An 18,189-nucleotide genomic window follows, 5' to 3' on the forward strand; every position below is an offset into this window, starting at 1 on the left:
GACAAGTGATTTTTACAATATTGTAAAAATTCATATCCATCCAAAGTGGAATCTGGAGAGATTTCTCCAAATAGCTTACCAAAACGACTAACACTCTCAACTCCATCAATAATTGCTTTGTAATCCAAATTTTCTTCCATTCCAACCTGTTAAAGAAGAATGATATTCTAAAAATGGGATAAAACGTTTGACTGATTGTTCAATAAAAATGTCAAGATTAGTGATAACGTTTTAAGTATTCAAAAGCAATGTTCTCAAAAGGCACATTCTTTTCTTCACAGCAAGGTGAGCACAAATAAAGAAAAATCAGGTAACTTTTAAAATTTCCACTGAGAAAAAGACATCTTAAAATGTTATAATTCCCACTTCTGCTGTATCACAATGACGCTTTGAGTGTACAAATAAGCAAAAAGCAAATCTTGCAGTGTGTCAGTGCACAGATTCGCTCCAGCTGGAAGTGATGCGCCAATGAATACAAGAGTCCCCTTTGAAAGATCCCAGCCAAGGAGTTGCTCTCTTTGAAAACAACCACCACTTATCATTCTACTTGTGAGCCCTCCTATTTGTTAAACAGCGGTTTTTCGCATTTCCCATGATTAAAAAGTTAGTGCTACATCTCTAATGATTACCTCGAATAAAATGGATAAAGCTCTTAACTTCCCTTTTCCTTTAACCGCTTCTTCAAAACTTGGAAATCGGTCGGCATCAAAGCAGTAGATCTGCATCTATAAATGTAACAATGATGGCTTTATTACACACAAAGACTTCGTGAATGTTAGCCAAAAAGACAGTAAAATAATTGACCTGTTCAATACATATTTGAAAAATTCTATACACTATTCTACAATTTGCAACATTTCAAAATATTTGATCAATTACGTGTGTATACAACCACAGTTAGGATCACTTACCATCCTTCAGTGAAGAAGGAAATTCAAAGTTAGATCCCGAACTGAAATGACCACTTTGAGATTACCAGGGGATGCTGAATCATAAACACACTAGAGCAATCATCAAATGCAGGAAATCATCAAACATTATTTTAACTATATTGATGGAATTCTTTCAAGGATGGTTCCATTCTTTCTTGAATGGACATGCTGCCCTTGATGATCTGAGTTACCAGTTTCGGACATTACTGTCCTGTGCTCGATGAACAGTGGAACTTTCAAGGACTCCCTGCTTCTACCTAGAAGATGCCAAAGGAGCTTTCGAGTTCTTTGTGTAAGTCTCTTCCTGCTGCACGGCTATCCCTTGCTCCTCTCTACTTCCGTCCACAACAGCCTCTACTCTCACTGACAAGTTGGTGCTCCTCGCCTTGTGGGCTTGGAAATTAGATAACTTGGGTTTAGAGGTAGAATGAAGGGAAGAGCAGAAAGCCTCTGAGAAGATTAATGTGCGGTTAGGGCTACGATCAGAAAAATAATGAGTGTGAAGCAGAAGACATTTGCTCCCGCCTTGGGTAGTCACCAAAACCTTTCCAGAGAAAAGATTTCTAAGCTGACCCCTGAAGCACGAGTGGCTTTAAAGCAGAGAGATGAAAAGGCGAAAGAGGTGAATGTGGGTTCAAGTCAGAGGGACTGGCTAGGAAATAACCTACAGGCAAGCAAGTATGAGAAGTATAGGAAACAAGGTAGTTTGTTAGGATTTCAGCTGAGCATGTGTGAGAGGAGGAGAGAGGGGGCTGCAGGGGTAGGCAGCAGGGAGGGGCGGCAAGGGGACTGGCTGTGAGGCCAGGGCAATGCCAAGTCCTTGATGGGAAGGGGGCAGGGCTAGAGGAAAAGGGTACAGCAAAGGGATGGAGACGGGAGAGAAACTAGCTGCAGGGACTTGCAAATCCAAGTCAGAAGCTGAGATGGTCTGAAGCCTTTTCTGGTCTCCCACATGCTTTAGAGGCAGAACTAAGGGGACTTGATTAGAGGATGTGGGAGGCCCCAAAGAACGAGCAAATCAAGGATGCCCCCCAATTTCCCTGCTTGCAAAATTATGTGGAGAGTGTTTTAAAAACCAAACAACAAAGACATTTCTGCGAGACGACTTGAGAGGTTTTTAAATAAGAAAAATATATGAGGTTAAGTACATGGATTTGGTAAAATTTATTTCACTGAATCATGGCTTTTGTTATTGTTAGGGTTTTTCTTGATATTTCATCTTTGTTCTACGTAGTCTAGAGAGAAAGTGAAACGCTCCAAAATAAGACTCTTGTGTGTTTTATGAGTTAACTTTTGTATTTTTGCAAACCAAATTTGACAAATACACTTTTCTTTAAGGATACTTAATATATTAAAAAAAATTATACCCATAAATTTGAATGTGCTTATCCACATTAACATTGTTAAATCTGTCATGAAATAACTAACTCACCTTTATTATCAATAACTATTTTGGATTATAAAACAGCTTTATTGTAGGTAATATAAAAAATATAGGAATTTTAAAGGAGAAAAGAAAAGGCACCTATAATGCCATCACCCAGGGAAAATCACTGTTAATGTTTTCTTGGTTTCCTTCAATTATTTTTATTTATTTATTTATTTATTTATTTTTGTCTTTTTGCCATTTCTTGGGCCGCTCCTGCGGCATATGGAGTTTCCCAGGCTAGGGGTCGAATCGGAGCTGTAGCTGCCAGCCTATGCCAGAGCCACAGCAACTCGGGATCCGAGCCGTGTCTGCAACCTACACCACAGCTCACGGCAACACCGGATCGTTAACCCACTGAGCAAGGGCAGGGATCGAACCCGCAACCTCATGGTTCCTAGTCGCATTCGTTAACCACTGCGCCACGACGGGAACTCCCAATTATTTTTACAATGGTAACAATTCAATCTCTCATTTAATCCTCATAATAGCTTTATAGACTAGTGCTACTACTATTATGTCAATTTATCAGAAGATAAACAGAAGCTTAGGGAAATCAAGTCACACAATGCCATATAACCACTATTTAAATGATGAAGCCAGTATTCAAGTTTCGTCCATTTGACCCAGACTCTGTACTCTCAGCCACTAATTAGTTTCACATTTTACAAAATTTGGAATGCTATTATTATGTATCCTATTTTACATTCCACTTGTTTTTTTTTTTTTTTTTTTGGCCACCCCACAGCATGTGGAAGTTCCCAGACCAGTGATCAAACCCTCACCAAAGCAGCAACCCAAGCTGCTGCAGTGACAAAGCTGGATCCTTAGCCCACTGTGCCACAAGGGAACTCCCACATTCTGCTTTTTAAAAGCATTAGTATCCTATTTTGAACCGTTTTTTTTGTGTAAATAAATCATTCAAAAACACGATTTTACAAGATCTATACTAATCCATCATAATGTATTTAATCATTTCCTTTTGTTTCAATTCTTATTAGTAAAAATAAATCTTTGCACAAATTTTTGAGCTGTCTTTAACTACTCTTTAGACTAAATGGTTACAAATTGAAATGTCAGTATTGAGAATAAAACATTTAAAGTTTTTGATAAAAACAAGCAAGCTGCTTCCCTGAAAGTCTACCAATTTATACTTTCTTCAGGCTTGTTTACACATTTCACTGTGCACTTTCTATTTATTACAAATATATTTATTTTGCTGATTTTATTTTATTTTATTTTACTTGTCTTTTTGCCTTTTCTAGGGCCGCACCCGTGGCATACGGAAGTTCCCAGGCTAGGGGTCTAATCAGAGCTGTAGCCACAAGCCTACACCAGAGCCACAGAAACGAGGGATCCGAGCCTCGTCTGCGACCTACACCACAGCTCACAGCAACGCCAGATCCTTAACCCACTGAGCGAGGCAGGGATTGAACCAGCAACCTCATGGTTCCTAGTCGGATTCATTAACCACTGAGCCACAATGGGAACTCCTATTTTGCTGATTTTAAATTTGAAAATTTTTTTCATTTTAACTTAAGGTTTTTTGATTCTCCAGTATACTGATGATATTTTCCTCTTTTTTTCCTACTGGGTTATGGAAAGAATTTCATTCATTCACTCAACATTTATTGGTCATTTAAAACGTGACACTTGAATTACCAGGAAGTGGAAAACTAAATATGGGTCTTATTAAATTTAGTCTGGGGGGGAAGGCAGATATTAACCAAGTAAACAAAATATTACTGTATAAATTCTAAAGTGTGATTATAAATGAATCATACTATATGCTAAATAAAATCCCAATGATTCAGAAAATAAAAATAGTAACAAGTGGAACTACTGACTTACCTCAAGTGGAAATTTTTGTCCTTCTAAACTGTGCTCTGATCCATCAGACGACATATTGCATTTTCCCCAGTGAAACGTTATCTTGCTTGCTTTGAATACTATTTCTGAAACTCCTCCACTGAGACGGTAGTCATTAGTGAGATTAATTTCCACTTAAAAAAAGAACAAAATTGCATCTAAGCTTCTGAAATTCAAAATGACAAATTTAAATTTTCTTCAATTCAAGTACATTAAGAAAATAATTTATTTGATAAATTAAAAAAAGTCACCATGTTGGAAGCTGAACGTCGTAACTCTGCATAGTATACTTAATGTATCCTATTGCCACAAATGTAAAATAAACGTTAAGGCCTGAAATGCCATATAATACTAAAAGCAGGAGATGGTCAGTCCACCTGCCTTGCTTGTTTGGTGTCCTGGGTCTAATTGGAACTGTAGCCGCCGGCCTATGCCAGAGCTACAGGGATCTGAGCCGAGTCTGCAACCCACACCACAGCCCATGGCAACACTGGATCCTTAACCCACTGAGCAAGGCCAGGGATCGAACTCTCAATCCCATGGTTCCTAGTCATATTTGTTAACCACTGAGCCAGGACAGGAACTCCCAGGCTGCTGTTTTTGTCCCAACTCCTTGTGCCTCCAGGCATCACCCCAGGCTTCATCAGGCTTCAGAACTTCTGTCCTGGACCGTGGCAAGGAAAGAGAGAGACCTCTTTCTACTGAAGGGGTTTTAGCCATCTCATGTTTGAACCCTCGGTGGCAACTCTCAGAATCTTAAACTCTCCTGTTTGAGTTCCATAGCAGATACTATCTGACTGTATTTTAAGAGACATCTGGAGATGAATGATTCTCTTGAGAGCCTAATGCAAGATTTCAATGCCTCTCAATCAGATTTAAACAGCCTTTGTTCCAACAGGCAGAAACCACCTTTGGCACTTGGAACTGAATGCAATGGCCAGTGTAAAGTCTGCTGAATAAAACATAATGCTTAACTTTTAGGTTGTGCTTTTTTTTTTCAGTTGATACCAGCCAACCAGAGACATAAACTTTCATGAATAATAACAGGCACAATAATAATGGTCAACCCTTATTTATCACTGACAACATGCCATCCATTATCCTACTTCACAGGCATTAAATATTTGATCCTCACACAACACTAGGAAGAAGATACCATTACAATCTCTATTTTACAGATAAGGAAGTTGAGTCACGTTGAGGTTAAGTAACTTGCTCAAGCTTCCAAATTGTGCTTTATTTACTTATTTATTTATTTATTGGTCTTTTTAGGGCCACATCTGCGGCATATGGAAGTTCCCAGGCTAGGAGTCAAATGGGAGCTGCAGCTGCTCACCTACACCACAGGCATGGCAATGCGGGATCCAACCTTTTCTGTGATCGGCAATGCCAGATCCTTAACCCACTGAGTGAGGCCAGGGATAGAACCTACATCTTCATGGATACTAGTTGGGTTCGTTACTGCTGAGCCACAATAGGAATCTCAAACTGTGCTTTAAATAGCCAGTAGTAAACCTAAAAATCGTGGCTCTAAAGAGCAAATGCTTGACTACACTCCACTAAGAAAAATAAACAGAGATTACATGCTTTATAACATCCTTTAAAACTGATAATTAAAACGTCAAGATTTGGGACAAGATATTCAATGTATTTAATTAATAATATATTATAACATGTAATAATTCTCTTATTCATTCAACAAATATTCACAGAATGGTTAATATGTACCAGGCACTAATACAAAAAAATTCCTACCTTCATGGGACTTGAAATTAAATTGCCACACTCAAATAATTATATTACCAAAGTATGAAAAATAGAGAAAAAATGTACTAATGCCAAAACCACCCCAATATAGCTATTATTACAGTGAGTATTTTTTAAATCTTTTCCTATAAGTATATTTGTTTTTACATAACTTCCTGATACACATCTAATTTCATTTCAAATACAATATCAGAAAAAAGAATGTTGTTTCACTTTTGAAAACTTTTTTGGCTATTTTCTATGGTATTATATGTTGCATACCAAGAAAAAAACTTAGCGACTGCTTCCTAAGTTTGGTATATAATATTAAACTTTCTATACAGAAGGGCTAGTGATTTCTTAAAATTCAAGTATAGTAGATTGCTATTTTCACGTCCAAATGTTTAATATAGCACAAGGCTGAGCAGAGAAGATCAAACAAAATGCCTAAGAAAAAGAAATCCCCATTCACTAAGTGATTAACTAGTGATGAAGTTATTAAATTACATTATCTTTATCATCTCTTTCAGTGGAGGCAGCTTCACTGTTATACTGCTGGAGAATATGACATGATAACTTTGGTCATTTAATTTTTTGTACACATTTTTAAAATACCTAAACTTCCAATTTTCTATGCTATATTTGATTTTTTTCTAGCCATAGTTTCTATTCAATTTATAGTACATTATTCAAAGGAAAATAAGATGAAAATAACCTAAACATACTCTAGGTCTGATAAACATATTAAAGTCACAAATAAAATGCAAACATCTTACCTGTTTTTCCAGTGTTATGAATGAATGTGTTTTCCAAAGAGGTCTTATCCCAACCCTGAAATTTAAGTTTCTTGAGATTCACATTTACTTGTGTAAGATCTTCATCAATATTGATAGGAGACTGTTTGGGGCTATTGCATGTTGGATATTTCTTTCCCCAGTTTTTTTGATTCAGTGCTCCTGGGGTGGGGGGAAGGTAAGAAGTTAGATTCTTAAAGTACCATGCAACAGCTAAATTTTATATTATAAAGTAGTTAATACATAGCATTAAAATAGATACAATAGTAGGAAAAACTGAGACACCTTTAAACCAATTCTTAAAACAATTATTGTTGGCCCTCTATATCTACAGATTTCGTGCCTGCAGGTTCATTCAAATTTAAAGCAAAAAAATATTTGGAAAAAAAAATCCAGAATGTTCCATAAAGTCAACTTGAAATTGCCAAGTGCTGGCAACTATTTACATATCATTTGCATTGTATTTACAGCTATTTACATAGCATTTACATTGCATTAGGTATTATAAGTAATCTAGAAATGATTTAAAGAATAGAGGAGGAGGTATGTTGATTATATGCAAATACTATGGCATTTTATATAACGGACTTGAGCATCTGAAGGTTTTGGTATTCAAGGGAATCCTGGAACCAATCCCCTGCTCCCATACTGAGAAACAACTGTATGCCGAGATTTAGATTCTGGGTTTTAATACGATACACTATAAAAAGATGCTTATAGAACAAGTGCATGGTTCAACAGCAGCCTTGTATAGTCATCACGCTCTTCCAAATCAATGGAAAACCTAATTGTCATATCAGGTAGTAAGTCTCAGCTCAAGGTTCCAAGCTGGTGGGTATCCAGGTGATAGAAGCTGAATTCTGACTTCTTCAGCACTCTCCATGGGAGGAGGCCCCTTTAGACTTTCTCTCATTCTTGCCATTAAGGAATATGGCTTAATTTCCATCTGCTCAGGATCGAATTTATAAAACTGTAATCACCAGGCTATCCTTGAAATAGGTCCTTCCTTCCCTTCTCCTCCCTTTTTTCCTATTAATAAAACCTACCAGACTTCATTTAACAATAAGATAACTAAAACAGGGCTTTCTATAAAGATTTTTTCTTAGAGTGAAGTGAATTTTCATCTGTTCCACAGAATGAATAATCTACTAAACCAAAACTATCTTATGTTGCCTCTATTTCACCACTACCCTGAAACCACAAACCATCTCTCATAACCTTATTTCATTGGACATTAACTTAGCTAGCACCCAAGCAGTGTTAAGAACAGGTATGTTTCATTTAAAGATCTATTAAAATATATGAAATGTTGTGAGTCCAAGCCTTAACTTTGCTCTTAGGCTTAACTCCAGCATTTCTGTAGATATCCAATGAAAGAAAAAACAGGCAGCAGCTTATATTCTTTCAAATGCATAAGGCCATGATTTTACATGACTGATGTTCAGACAAATGATAAGAAAACATACTCTCCATCTAACTCGAGTCTTATCTTCTTTTTGTGATAAGGGAATCAGTGAGGATTGATTTCCATGCAAGCTCTCATAATGTGACAAAGCTAATTTTGCATAATTTAACCCAGGAAAGAAATAATAATTAGTCACACCATGAAACTGCTTCTACAGACTGGAAAAATTAGGTAATTCATCTCCTAGTGAGGCATCCACCAGAATCAATAAAAGGCGCTGAAAACTTATTTTAAGGTCTAGCTCTCTTCTTAGAGAGTACTTGAATACAATATACTTTAAAAATGCAGAGGGATGCATATTTTGGCTTCTAGGAGCAGCTTTCAAGATTCAAGTAATAATATGTTAATTTCAATGTAAAGATCATTGGCATGGAGACAAGAAAACACTTATTTTACTAATGTCAACAAAAAAGAAGCAGAAACAGAAATTGCAACACAAATCAATTAGACCCTTTTTCTTGCTTAAATTCTTTAAAACAGTACAATAAATTCCTTAGGAAGAGTCTCATAATTGTGTCACAGAGAAATACAATATTTTAAGTCTCTAGTAACACCACAAACGATTTATAACCTGTTTTTTTCCATATCATTTAGTGCCTATCTCTACGTGGATTCTAACTTAGCATGTCCGCAACCGAACACTTGATTTCTGCCCTGCAACAATTTCACCTTCCCCTAAACACAGAAGCCATCCTGGAGCCTCTTTTCCCTCTTCAGCAAGACTTTTGGGTCTAACTTTAGAACATGTCCTTAATGGAACGTAAATTGGTATAACCACTATGGAAAATAGTATGGCGATTCCTCAGAAAACTAAATATAAAACTACCATATGATCCAGCAATCCTACTCCTGGGCAAATATCTGGACAAAACTATAATTCAAAAAGAGCCACGCACTCCCTATGTTCGTAACAGCACTATTCACAATAGCCAAGACATAGAAACAACCTAAATGACCATTGACAGATGAATGGATTAAGAAGATGTGGTACATATACACAATGGAATATTACCCATCCATAAAAAAGAAAAATAATGCTATTTGCAAAAACATGGATGCAACTAGAGATTCTTTTTTTTGTCTTTTTGCCTTTTCTAGGGCCGCTCCCATGGCATATGGAGATTCCCAGGCTAGGGGTCTAAGCGGAGCTGTAGCCCCCGGCCTATGCCAGAGCCACAGCAACGCGGGATCTGAGCCTCATGGCAATGCCAGATCCTTAACCCACTGAGCAAAGGCCAGGGATCGAACCTGCAACCTCATGGTTCCTAGTCAGATTCATTAACCACTGTGCCATGACGGGAACTCCAGAGATTCTTGTACTAAGTGAAATAAGTCATAAAGAGAAAGATAAATATCATATGACATTACTTACATGTAGAATCTAAAATATGACACAAATGAACCTATCTGCAAAACAAAAACAGATGCACTGACATAGAGAACAGACTTACGGTTGCCGGGGGTTGGGGAGAGCAGGACGAATGCGGAATGTGAGGTTAGTACACGCAAACTATTACATTTAGAATGGATGGGCAATGAGGTCCTACTGTATAGTGCAGGGAACTATATCCAGTCTATTGGGAGAGAATATAATGGGGGATGACACAAGAAAAAGAATGTATACATATTTTTATATATATGTTATGATTGGGTCACTTTGCTCTACAACAGAAATTGGCACAACACTGTAAATCAACTATATTTTAATAAAAAAATGAGGATGTCTTTTGTTTGTGAGTCTAAGCACTCAGAGGTCTAACATAGGATGGCAACAAGAAGGAAAAAAAGAAAACTGACCAATTAAAGAAGCATTTCTTTTCTTTTCTTTTTTTTTTTAATGGCCATACCCTCTGCATACAGAAGTTCCAAGGTCAGGGATTGAATCTGAATGATTGTTGCAACCTATGCTGCAGGTGCAGCAATGCCGGATCCTTTAACCCACTGGGCTGGGCTAGGGATTGAACCCACATCCTTCATTGCAACTTGAGCCGCTGCTATCAGATTCTTAATCCACTGCACCAAGAGTGGGAACTCCTAAAGAAACATTTCTAAACTCAACTGCAGGTCACATCTGACTGTCATATGGCAATTTTGTTGAGTAGTTCCCACTAAACTTCTGCAGAAGGATATAAAAAAAAGACCTCATGCCTTTTTTTTAAAATCTTTTTTAGGGTGGCACCCACAGCATAATGGAGGTTCCCAGGCTAGGGGTCTAATCGGAGCTGCAGCCGCTGGTCTACACCACAGCCACAGCAACACCAGATCCGAGCCACATCTGCAACCTATACCATGGCTCACAGCAACACCAGATCCTTAGTCCACTGAGTGAGGCCAGGGATCGATCAAACCTGCGTCCTCATGGATGCTAGTCAGATTCATTTCCACGGCGTCATGATGGGAACTCCAAGACCTCAGGTCTTAAATGTATGTTGTTCGACGGTGTACAGCTGGATGATCTGGAGTCACCAGATGATGTCTGAAGTGCACCAAATGATTATAGCGAATGTCTAAAACATCTACTAGATCATGACTCCTAGTACCGTATAGGCTCAGGAAGCCTCCTTAATTTTTGTGATTAAAGACAAAATAAAAGAGTCAGAAGAGGAAAAAGGAGTTTTTTTTCCTTAGTGAAAAAACTGTAAAACAGAAAAAGTCCATAAAAATAAGACTTGGAGGTTCTACTTACAAAGGACTCTGAAAAGAGAATGTTTCAAATCACCATAAGTAGGAAACCAGGGAAAGTAAATTATTAAGCGTTAAAATTGTGCCGAAGGATGAAACATAAATCAAAGAATCATTAAATATACTTTAGCTGTTTTAAGTAACGAACCATTTAGGTTAACCTTATGCTTAAACATTATTTTTAAAATTCCCAAATTAATGGTTTTTAATTTTTCATGGGGAGATCTCAGTCATGTAGTAATTAAAGTCAGGATAAGGTACCTGAGAAAGCAGGTGTACAGAATTCATTAGAACTATATTTTATCACTTGAGTGTTATTAGCAAATGTTGTGAAGGAAGAAATTAGGACATGCACCATAGCTGCAGCAGAAGATTATCAGGGTGATTTACATCAGGAGGACTGCAGAGAACTAAATGTCAGCCCTAGAGAATTAAAATAAATTATTCATCCACATATTCATCCATTTATTGACTCACTTGAATTAGTACCACTCCTATAAATTTCCTGTGCTTACCTCTACTGGAGGACTTAACAGACTGTACACTGTGTGTCAACTTATCTGTTGCCTCTATATCTTATTATCAAACCCTGAGTCTGGCACATGGTAGAAACAAATTAAGTGCTTGGGAAAGAGTCTTTGAACACCAAATGAAGGCATTCAATATTTACATCCTGTGCACTCTTTATTCCAAGCAGAACGGAAAGCAACTGTAGGCTTTGTAGGAGACATGCACGGGTGCACGAGTTTCTTTGCTTGCTTGTTTATTCCTGCATTCCAGAAGGTTGGGGGCATGTTCAGTAAAAAGGAGACAAATGCCTAAAGGCATGGATGGGATGAAAGAAGGTAAACGTGGATAGCAAAGCACACAGTTCATGCCTTGAGGGATGGGGAGAATCTTGATAGGCAGAGAGGGCACTGTCTGGTTGAGTGATGAGCCTCAGCAAACTTCCGATGGCAGAGAAGTGCGGGCAATGTTCAGAGACAAGCGAGCACGCCAGTTCGGTCCGTGAGCAAAGAGGAAATGCTGAGGAATTCTACAGAGGGAGATGAAAAGGCAGGCAGTGATCAGACGTACCTGGGAAGGCCAGTGGGTGGCACCGAGGCTTTGGAAGCTCACTGCTGCTTGATCAGAGACCCTGAGCTGGCAGGAATGCAGATGAGCAGGAAGGGGGAGCTGCATAATTAGTAGCCATTACCATTGGTATCTTTTATTTGTCTTCATTCGATTGGTACCTAACCCCTGTGCAATGGACTGAATGTTTATGTCCCTCCGAATTCATAGGTTAGAATTCCAATCCCTGTTCGGAGTGGGGCTTTTGGGAGGTGATGGTGTTCAGAGTGGGGCTTTTGGGAGGTGATTAGGTCATAAAGGCTCTGACTAACAGAAGGGATTAGTGCCCTTACGAAAAGGACTCTAGAGAGAGATCCCTTGCCCCTTCTGAAATGTGAGGGCACAATGAAAAAACAGCAGTCTAGGAAGCAGCCCTTAGTAGAGATGAAATCAGCTGGTGCCTTGATCCTGGACTTTCAGTCTCCAGAGCTGTGAGAAATAAGTTTCCGTCGTTGATAAGCTACCCGTCTATGGTATTTCGTTACAGCAGCCTGAATGGCTAACATACCTTGTAATTATTTGAACTACAACATGTCTGTCTTTTATTCATATGGTAATTTCAGCACCGTTCTTAGAAGCTGACACTTAAGGATTAAATAAACATTTCCTGAATGAATAAATACTTCAATAAAATAACTACGGTTACTTACATTTCAACAGCTTTGCACTACACACCTTCAAAATACGAGCACATTCTAAAAAACATTCTGTGTGGGGAAGTATTATTCTACCATTTTCTGTCATAAAAATATCAACTGAGGCGAACTACGATTTAAAATAAAGAAGGATAGAGTAAAAAAATACCTATGCAGGTTTTTTAATATTCAAAGAAAAAAGTGAGAAAATGATGAAAATGAAAATCAAAGAAAAAAATTATTCTGCTCTCTTTTTTGGCATGATTCCTGTTAAGCCTTATCTTCCAATGTCAGAAAAACAGACAACAATGACTATAACACAGCATAAGGTATTCAGCAGAGATCCACTGAAAATTCATAGAAATATGATTTAAAAAATCCCAATATTTACTCCTTTTCAAGGTTACCATAATTTGCTGATAATTAACAAGATTTGAATAACAGCAGATTTGGAACGGATTCTTTAAAGATAAGATATTATTAAGAAAAACATATACTGCTTTCAATCTTAATGAATTTCTTTTCTATTCTAGGTTTTGATGTAAGAAAATGTTTGTGTCTCTATATATTTACACATAAAATATTATTTAGAGGAAAACATAGATGTAATATTGGAATGTAGACTGCAGTAATGATGGTGGCATTAATTGTAAGCAATTGCTTTGAATAAATGCCACTCAAGATTCCACATACTATAAATCAAAGCTTTATAAATTACTCTGGGTTTGCTATGCATGTTCTAACAAATACACCAGAAGCCAAAATTTATGTCACTGAAACTGCATAAAGCTATCAGCAGTGAATGTCTTGGATTCAAATTTCCGTTTATTTATTCCCTGCTGTAGAGCACAGAGAACGCGACCCAGTATTCTGTGATCATCTATGTGGGAAAAGAATCAGAGAGAAAGAATATGTGTATCTGTACGACTGGGTCACTTTGTTGTACAACAGAAATTACCACAACCTTGTAAATTAACTACACAAAAACTTAAAGAAAGAAAGAAATAGATTTCGATTTATTCAAATATAAAAATGAAATAGATCAGTGTTATTTTCAATAGAAGTATAGTATTTAACTTAGCACTCTGGCAAAATGGAAAGATAATATATCTAAGTAGACACTTTTCAGATGAGGCAATAGGGTTCTTGAGAAAGGGGGCTTCCTCAGAGATAAGAAAATGCCCCCCCCCCACACAACACTGAATAATAGTAACTGAGTAATTTTATGTCACACCAGTAAATGTCATCACATAACTTGAAAGCAAAGGAAGAAGGATGTCTGAGAGAACTTACCACGTTGAGAAAAAGAATGAGGATGTATTTTTACACACACAAATCAGCATGCCTGTTTATGGCTGTGGTTAAACAGAGGTTTTTGGAGCTAGAAAGAGCAAAGCAGCTGGGTGAAGAGAGATACTGGCTGCTGTTAAAACTGCACTCAGTGGATAAATTCGACCAACTTCAGAATGAGAAGCTGTTTAGTTAAGAATGCATTTTCCTTTAGCATCTATCCCAGTAGGACACTCACATCAGGGCAGCAGAAAATCTTTGCAAGCCTGGCAGATGTATCCAAATGACAAAGGGTCACGCATGTCAGGAAAAGTAGTTATCAATTTATTCAGGAAACTACGAGCTCAAAAGTTCCTTAAGTACTACGATAGTGAAGAAAAATTATTAATTGAAGTTCAGTATAAGGAGAGAGAGAGAGATCAGAAACTTATTTCAAAGTTTCTGTTTAAATTTTTAGGGCTTTTTCAGGTTGGAAAAATCCAAAGTTAAACAAACATAAAACCTTAAAAAAACAGTAACAATAAAAATTACTGCTCTATAATGCAATAAACAACTTAAGTTTTTTCAGATCAAAGGGGGGAGAAACACAAGATGAAGATCTAAGGACACTCATAGTAAAATACTATTACTCTGAAGATAAGTAATCACAACCAGATAACATGTGGATATAAATGAGGTTAATGAATAGAACCAGTAGAATGGTACTCACAGTGGGACACAACTAACCATGGTTTAATCAGAAAATGTAATGAAGTCTATAGAAAAGTAGAGAAGAATTGAATTAAGGCAGAAAATTACAGGGGTACAAACTAATGCAAAAGAATCAAAGACTAAAAGTAGAATGTCATGTCAAAGGGCTTAGAAATGTTTAAATGATCTTTATTGGAAAGTGAGAAAAGGACATATACACACAGGATGACTCCCAAGACCCTGCCGGAGCACACCTGGGTGTATCGTGGTAGCCACCATGTTTATAGACAGAATGGATGGAAAGAAAGACTGTGCATCTGGGAATCCACCTACAGACAGATTCCCATGGAAGTTCACTACACGATCAAAAATATGGGTCTGAGAGTCATTAAGAAGTCTGGACCAGAGATAGAGACTGGGGAATATCAGCATAGGGACTAATTTAAAACCATGAACATGGATGAAATCTTTTAATTAAAGGTAATAAGCAAGAAGGGTGATGATAAGACACTGAATTAACATTTAGGGAACATAAAAGGAGGAGGAAGCACCCAAAGAAATGAAGAATAAGTAGCCTGAAAGAGAATTGCAAACTTAGGAGAACATGATGGTTCCTAGTCGGATTCATTTCTACTGAGCCACAACCAATGATATAAAAAGTTTAGCCTGATGACTGTGTACCTGAGAAAACTGTCTTCACCTTACTTTTACGCTTGTAAAGTGTCAATAAAAATTTGCTTTCAGAGTTCCCGTCGTGGCGCAGTGGTTAACGAATCCGACTAGGAACCATAACGTTGCGGGTTCGGTTCCTGCCCTTGCTCAGTGGGTTAAGGATCCAGCGTTGACGTGAGCTGTGGTGTAGGTCACAGACGCGGCTCGGATCCTGCACTGCTGTGGCTCTGACGTAGGCCGGCGGCTACAGCTCCGATTAGACCCCTAGCCTGGGAACCTCCATATGCTGCGGAAGCAGCCCAAAGAAATAGCAAAAAGACCAAAAAAAAAAAAAAATTTGCTTTCACCAAGAGCAACATAAAGAATAATTTCAATGAAATTAGAACACACCCTCATACCATGCACAAAAATAAACTCAAATTGGTTTAAAGACTTAAACATAAGACAAGATACCATAAAACTCCTAGAAGAGAACATGGGCAAAACATTCTCTGACATCAACCACACAAATGTTTTCTTAGGTCAGTCTCCCAAAGCAATAGAAATAAAAACAAAAATAAATCAATGGGTCCTAATACAACTTAAAAGCTTTTTGTACAGCAAAGGAAACTATAAAAAAAAAAAAAAAAAGACAACCTATGGAATGGGAGAAAATAGCTTCAAACTATGCAACCAACAAGGGCTTAATCTCCAAAATATACAAACAACTCATACAAACTCAACAGCAAAAAAAACCAAACAACCCATTTGAAAAGTGGGCAGAAGACCTAAATAGACATTTCTCCAAAGAAGACATATGGATGGCCAATAGACACATGAGAAATTTCTCAATATATATATGTTTTTTGTCATTTTTTAGGGCCACATCCGCAGCATATGGAGGTTCCCAGGCTAGGGGTCTAATCTGAGCTGTTGCTGCTGGACTAAGCCACACCCACAGCAAAGTGGGATCTGAGCCGAATCTGTGACCTACACCACAGCTCAGGGCAATGTCGGATCTTTAACCCATTGAGCAAGGCCAGGGATGGAACCCCCAACCTCATGGTTCCTAGTCGGATTCGTTTCTGCTATGCCAGGATGGGAACTCCACTCAACATTATTAATCATTAGAGAAATGTAAATCAAAACTATGTTGAGGTATCACCTCACACCAGTCAGAATGGCCATCATTAGTATGTCTACAAATAACAAATGCTGGAGAGGGTGTGGAGAAAAGGGAACCCTCCTACAGTGTTAGTAGGAATGTAAATTGGTACAACCACTATGAAAAACAGCATGGAGGTACCTCAGAAAACTAAATATAGAATTACCATATGACCCAGCAATCCTACTCCTGGGCATCTATCCAGACAAAACTTTCACTGAAAAAATACATGTACCCGTATGTTCACTGCAGCACTACTCACAATAGCCAAGACATGGAAACAACCTGAATGTCCATCAACAGATGGATTAAGAAGATATGGTATATATATATGCAATGGAACACTACTCAGCCATAAAAAAGAACAATACAATGCCACTTGCAGCAACATGGATGGAAGTAGAGGTTCTCATACTAAGTGAAGTAAGTCAGAAGTAGAAGACAAATACCATATGATATCACTTAAATGAATCTAAAATATGGCACAAATGAACCTATCTATAGAGAAGAAACAAAATCATGGACATGGAGAACAGACTTGTGGTTGCCAAGGGGGAGGGGGAGGAAGGGGGACGGACTGGGAGTTTGAGGTTAGTAGATGCAAACTATTGCATTTGGAGCAGATAAGCAATGAGATCCTGCTGTATAGCACAGGGAACTATATCTAATCACTTGTGATAGACCATGATGGAGGATAATGTTAGAAAAAGAATGTATATAAATGTATAACTGGGTCACTGCTGTATAGCAGAACACTGCAAATCATCTATAGCAAAAATGTTTTTAAATAGAGTAGTTTAATGGCAGCGGATTCCTTAAACATGTATATTGCTGGATAATAATAAACATTATGCGACATTAGTGATCATTTTGATTGTTCTTTATTACAGAATAAAACTAGAAATGTTTCCTAAAATAATAACAGAATAGGCTAGAATTGAAAAAAAAAATCCTATGAAGAACTGAAGCCCTGTTTTTCTTTTGCATAAATCTACCTTTTCTCAGTCTTGCTTTACATCATGGTCCTTCCAAACAAGGTGAATGTTCTCTAGACAGACACTCAAATGTCTATTGCTTGAGGGAAATGACAACTAAAATTGAATTTTTCATGAGCAATTTGAAATAAACTGTTTAATGAGAGCTAGGAGAACCTCTGAAATATAAAAGGAATACATGATAAAAATTATTACCAAATTAAAAGCCTGAAACGAGAAAATAAAAAGTGTTTAAGTGATAATTAAGCCAAACTTCTATTTAAAGACAGCAAATTTAATGCTTGGTTTAAAAAATCTTAAAGTTACTCATGAATTGTACTAAATTGTTTTAGTGTGGCAATAAATAGCATGTGAGAACCACCTAGTCTATTGCTGTGTCTCTAGCCTTTCTGTTTACTGAATCTCCATTTTTTAAAAAATTAATCTCAAATCAGGAAACCCTGAACATAGACAAGTCTGAACAGTGGCCTTTTCATTTTTTTTTCTAATTTATTTTTTAGTGATATTTAAATGTAAGAGTTTTTGAATTAAATAATCCCACTAATGACAATTTATACATCAGATATAATAAGCAGGTAAATCGACTTATATTGCAAAGAGATTTACTGCAACAGTCCGATAAACGAGCCAGTAGCCCCACTTTTTACATATATACATAAAAAGACTAAAGACTTTAAACTAAAATGACTAGAGGCTTTAAATTAAAATGTTATGGGTCACTGCTAAGGGACTATCA

The 18,189-nt window shown here is 37.4% G+C and overlaps 1 protein-coding gene across 4 annotated transcripts in view; it reads right to left on the reverse strand.

Moving 5' to 3' along the window:
- The window catches only part of PTPRZ1 (protein tyrosine phosphatase, receptor type Z1), a 182,250-nt gene that overhangs the window by 80,407 nt on the left and 83,654 nt on the right, over positions 1 to 18,189 (reverse strand). For all 4 annotated transcript variants that reach the window (XM_013985675.2, XM_013985677.2, XM_013985674.2 and 1 more), the window contains exons 3-6: positions 6,750 to 6,929; positions 4,210 to 4,361; positions 630 to 725; positions 80 to 146 (exon numbers count right to left, since the gene is read on the reverse strand). In XM_013985675.2, the coding sequence (XP_013841129.1) occupies positions 80 to 146; positions 630 to 725; positions 4,210 to 4,361; positions 6,750 to 6,929 (495 nt within the window). The remainder of the gene's footprint in view (positions 1 to 79; positions 147 to 629; positions 726 to 4,209; positions 4,362 to 6,749; positions 6,930 to 18,189) is intronic.

Source organism: Sus scrofa, chromosome 18, assembly GCF_000003025.6.
Source record: "Sus scrofa isolate TJ Tabasco breed Duroc chromosome 18, Sscrofa11.1, whole genome shotgun sequence".
Classification (NCBI taxonomy): Eukaryota; Metazoa; Chordata; class Mammalia; order Artiodactyla; family Suidae; genus Sus; species Sus scrofa.